The following is a 4,363-nucleotide window of genomic DNA, read 5'->3' on the forward strand; positions in this document are numbered from 1 at the left end:
TTTTTTTTTTTTTTTTACGAGTTTACAACTTCTCTAAGAACTTTTGTATACAAAGGAACTTTTTAAAAAAGGCATCTCCCATTTATATTTAATCCAAAGAAGAAGGATCTCGGGCAATTTGGGGTTTTTGGTTTTGGCTTCGTTTCTAAGTTTTTTTCCCCCTCTTCGTTAACTTCGGGGCCAGGGTACCCCCACTGCTTCGGGCTCCCGAGGACCTTCTGGGCCCCCACATTAATGAGGTAGGTGCAGCGCGCGGCGCAGGGAGGGGTGAAGGCTGGAGGCGGGTGGGAAGCGCCCGAGTGGAGGTCGAGAGCGGCCGCCTGACTCCTGCCTCTTCGCCCCACCCGGCCCGCAGGCAGCCACCTGGCGAGTCTGACATGGCTGTCAGCGACGCACTGCTCCCGTCCTTCTCCACGTTCGCGTCCGGCCCGGCGGGAAGGGAGAAGACACTGCGTCCAGCAGGTGCCCCGAATAACGTGAGTGTTTCCCAGGAAGGTCGGGAATGTTCGGTGGGCTTCTGTGGGTAGGGTGGGGACTGGTGGAGCCCAGCAATCACCGAGAACCACCAGCCGAAGGGGAGAGGCCACCCCACCGGCTCCGCAGCCTTCCTAGGATGGCTTCAGCGCCCTTGGCTCAGTTGTACATGCGTGTGGTCCCGACACTGCGGAGCCGCCGGGGGCGCACCCCTGGTCCGCATACGTCCCCTAGCACGCAGGCGGCCGAGCTAGCGCGAGGGCCATCGGGCGGGAGGTGGCTGTGTCCCTAGACACTGGCTAGGCCCCAGTGAGCTTGACGCGTAGGCGTACCCGCGGCGAGGGCGCGCAGGGAGATCCTCAGTGTCCCAATTCCAGGGTTGGCGGGAGCGTCCCCGGGATCTGGCTGGGGCAGGACCCGAGCTGCCGAGCCACAGCGCTTGCTCACACGCAATCCGGCAAACACGACATAACATCCTCCAAACCGACGCACCGCCTCTCCTCGGGCCTGGGGGTGGGCCGAGATTGCAGCGCTGGCACCCGGAGGCCCCGGGCGCTTCATGCCTGCGCAGTCCCGGTGCCTGGGCGGTATTCCGCGGCAGGCCCGCCAATATGTAGTGCGGCAGCAGCGGACCAACACCGACGGTCTCTCCCCTCCTGTTCCTGCAGCGCTGGCGGGAGGAGCTCTCCCACATGAAGCGACTTCCACCAGTGCTTCCCGGCCGCCCCTACGACCTGGCGGCGGCGACCGTGGCCACCGACCTGGAAAGTGGCGGAGTTGGCGCGGCTTGCGGCGGCAACAACCCAGCTCTCCTACCCCGGAGGGAGACGGAGGAGTTCAACGATCTCCTGGACCTGGACTTTATCCTCTCCAACTCACTGTCCCATCAGGAGTCTGTGGCCGCTACCGTGTCCTCATCTGCATCAGCCTCATCCTCGTCCTCGCCGTCGAGCAGCGGTCCCGCCAGTGCGCCCTCCACCTGCAGCTTCAGCTATCCGATTCGGGCCGGAGGCGACCCGGGCGTGGCGCCAGGCAGCACGGGCGGCGGTCTCCTCTATGGCCGGGAGTCTGTGCCTCCTCCCACAGCTCCCTTCAACCTGGCGGACATTAACGACGTGAGCCCCTCGGGCGGCTTTGTGGCTGAGCTCCTTCGGCCCGAATTGGACCCAGTGTATATTCCGCCGCAGCAGCCGCAGCCGCCAGGTGGCGGGCTGATGGGCAAATTTGTGTTGAAGTCGTCGCTGAGTGCCCCTGGCAGCGAGTATGGCAGCCCGTCGGTCATCAGTGTTAGCAAAGCCAGCCCGGATGGCAGCCACCCGGTCGTGGTGGCGCCCTACAGCGGCGGCCCACCGCGCATGTGCCCCAAGATCAAGCAGGAGGCGGTCTCGTCCTGCACCGTCGGTCGGCCCCTAGAGGCCCACTTGGGCACTGGACCCCCTCTCAGCAATGGCCACCGGCCGCCAGCGCACGACTACCCCCTGGGGCGGCAGCTCCCTAGCAGGACTACCCCGACCCTGGGTGCCGAGGAACTGCTGAGCAGCAGGGACTGTCATCCTGCCCTACCGCTCCCCCCGGGTTTCCATCCCCACCCTGGGCCCAACTACCCACCCTTCTTGCCCGACCAGATGCCACCACAGGTCCCACCACTCCATTACCAAGGTCAGTCCGGGGGATTCATAGTTCGGGCTGGGGAGCCCTGCGAATGCCGGCCCTCCAGGGCTCAGGGGATGATGCTGACCCCACCTTCTTCACCCCTAGAGCTCATGCCACCTGGTTCCTGCATGCCAGAGGAGCAGAAACCAAAGAGGGGGAGAAGGTCGTGGCCACGGAAAAGGACAGCCACTCACACTTGTGATTATGCGGGCTGTGGCAAAACCTACACGAAGAGTTCTCATCTCAAGGCGCACCTGCGAACCCACACAGGTAGGAGAATAGGAGCTGCTGGAAGGGAGGGTGGTATCCAGCCCCGCTGGCCAACCAGGCGCTTCTCAGGGCCTCCCTTGGGATGTGAGACAGTTTATATCTCCTCCATCTTTTGGATCGCAGGAGAGAACAGCAAACCGGCGCCTCCTTTTTGCCCAAGAGCCTTTTGCTTGATGGATAGTATCAGTGCTTGAATGTGCAGTTCACTTAAGCTTTTGAAAGGCAGGAGGGAGGTTCCAGGCTACAGGTGGGCCTCCTAGTCTGAGCAAAGTATTGCCCTTGTAATCAAGAAATTACACTTTGGGGGGTGCCTGACTGGCTCAGTCGGTGGTGCAGGAAACTCTTGATCTCGAGGTTGTGGGTTCAGGCCCCACGTTGAGTGTAGAGATTAAAGGAAACAACACCCTAAATTATCAGGGCGCCTAGGTGGCTCAGTCAGTTAAGCATCCGGCTTCAGGTCATGATCTCCCTGTTCGTAGCTTTAAACCCTATGTTGGGCTCTGTGCTGTCAGCTCAGCTTGGAGCCTGCTTGGGATTCTGTGTCTCCATCTCTCTGGTACTACCCCACTCGCACTGTCTCAATAAATGTTAAAAAAAATTCAAACTAAAAGAAATGACACTTGCAGTGCAAAAATTAGGTCTTCCTAGTTTTTAATCTTCTAGATTTTCACCTGGTTGTTCCCTTCCCACATTTCTCACTCTTTTGCTATTTTTAGTTCTACTCTTCATGAGCAAGTTCTATTTAAATTTCAAGAATTGAATGGTATGATTGCTAAGATTGTGGTTTAAGATGGTCAGTGCAGGGAATTTCCACGTCATTTAAGTACAGGTACATAAGGTCAGTTAGGTATTGTAATTAAACTAACAGAAATGTACACTCCATGTTAAAGTTAAATTTCAAAAAATTTAATGCTGAAGCAGAAAAAGTAGCCGCTTGTGGCTTTTTAACTCATTCATAGTGTGGGATAGGATATTAATTGCTTGATTTGGGCAGAGTAGACAAACCAGACTTCATTTCCAAAATCACTTCTACCACTATGGTACTTTGACTCAAAGGGACAAAGACATTAGCAGTGTAGGTTTAGGCTGTATGTGTGTTTTCATTACTTAAATGTCTGTTCCTCCTCCCTCCCCCCAAAAAAGCAAAAGGAATTCTTAAAGAAGCCTAATATTCCTATTTATGATCTGAAATTTAGTATGGCCTTGAAGTGGTCTAAAAACATTTCCTGGCTTCCTTCAGAGTAGGGTGCTTCGGGAGGCTGTTTAATTTTAATATTTGGCCTCCAGTTTTTAAAGTGGCTAATTCTGCACTATGCAGCAATGGCTTCAATGGTTTCTTTTCCTCTGGCAGGTGAGAAGCCTTACCACTGTGACTGGGACGGCTGCGGGTGGAAGTTTGCCCGCTCTGACGAACTGACCCGGCACTACCGGAAACACACCGGGCACCGCCCCTTTCAGTGCCAGAAGTGCGACCGGGCCTTCTCCAGGTCAGACCACCTCGCCTTACACATGAAGAGGCACTTTTAACTCCGGAGACAGTGGATAGGACCCACACTGCCAAGAAGAGAATTCAGTATTTTTTTTACCTTTCATACTGTCTTCCCTGGGGAGGGGAGGAACCCAGCTGGAAAGCACTACAATCATGGTCAAGTTCCCAACAAGCCAACTTGTGAATGGATAATCAGGAGACACAAGGAAACCCAGAAGACAAATCAAAGAACAGATGGGTCTGTGACTGGATCTTCTATCATTCCAATTCTCAACCCCACTTGAATATTCCTGGACTTACAAAACACCAAGGGGATGACTGGAAGGTGTGGATATCAGGGTATAAATTAGATCCATGAGCTGGGGGGGAGGGAAGACCAGAATTCCCTTGAATTGTGTTTCGATGCAATATTAAGTATAAAGATCACCTTGTATTCTCTTTGCCTTCTAAAAGCCATTATTATGATATTAGAAGAAG

The 4,363-nt window shown here is 55.0% G+C and overlaps 1 protein-coding gene across 2 annotated transcripts; it reads left to right on the forward strand.

Annotated features, from left to right (window-relative positions):
- Positions 1-12: 12 nt before the first annotated feature.
- Positions 13-4,324, forward strand: KLF4 (Kruppel like factor 4). Of its 2 annotated transcripts, XM_029920139.1 has the most exons (5): positions 13-239; positions 356-476; positions 1,143-2,133; positions 2,233-2,397; positions 3,749-4,324. In XM_029920139.1, the coding sequence occupies exons 1-5, from the start codon at positions 235-237 to the stop codon at positions 3,922-3,924; spliced, it is 1,458 nt and encodes a 485-aa protein (XP_029775999.1). In that variant the 5' UTR covers positions 13-234; the 3' UTR covers positions 3,925-4,324. The 2 variants fall into 2 exon arrangements, with proteins under 2 accessions (XP_029775999.1, XP_029775998.1); XM_029920138.1 differs by having other exon boundaries at positions 1,143-2,397.
- Positions 4,325-4,363: the final 39 nt, after the last annotated feature.

The sequence above is a fragment of the Suricata suricatta genome, chromosome 13 (assembly GCF_006229205.1).
Source record: "Suricata suricatta isolate VVHF042 chromosome 13, meerkat_22Aug2017_6uvM2_HiC, whole genome shotgun sequence".
Taxonomy (NCBI): domain Eukaryota; kingdom Metazoa; phylum Chordata; class Mammalia; order Carnivora; family Herpestidae; genus Suricata; species Suricata suricatta.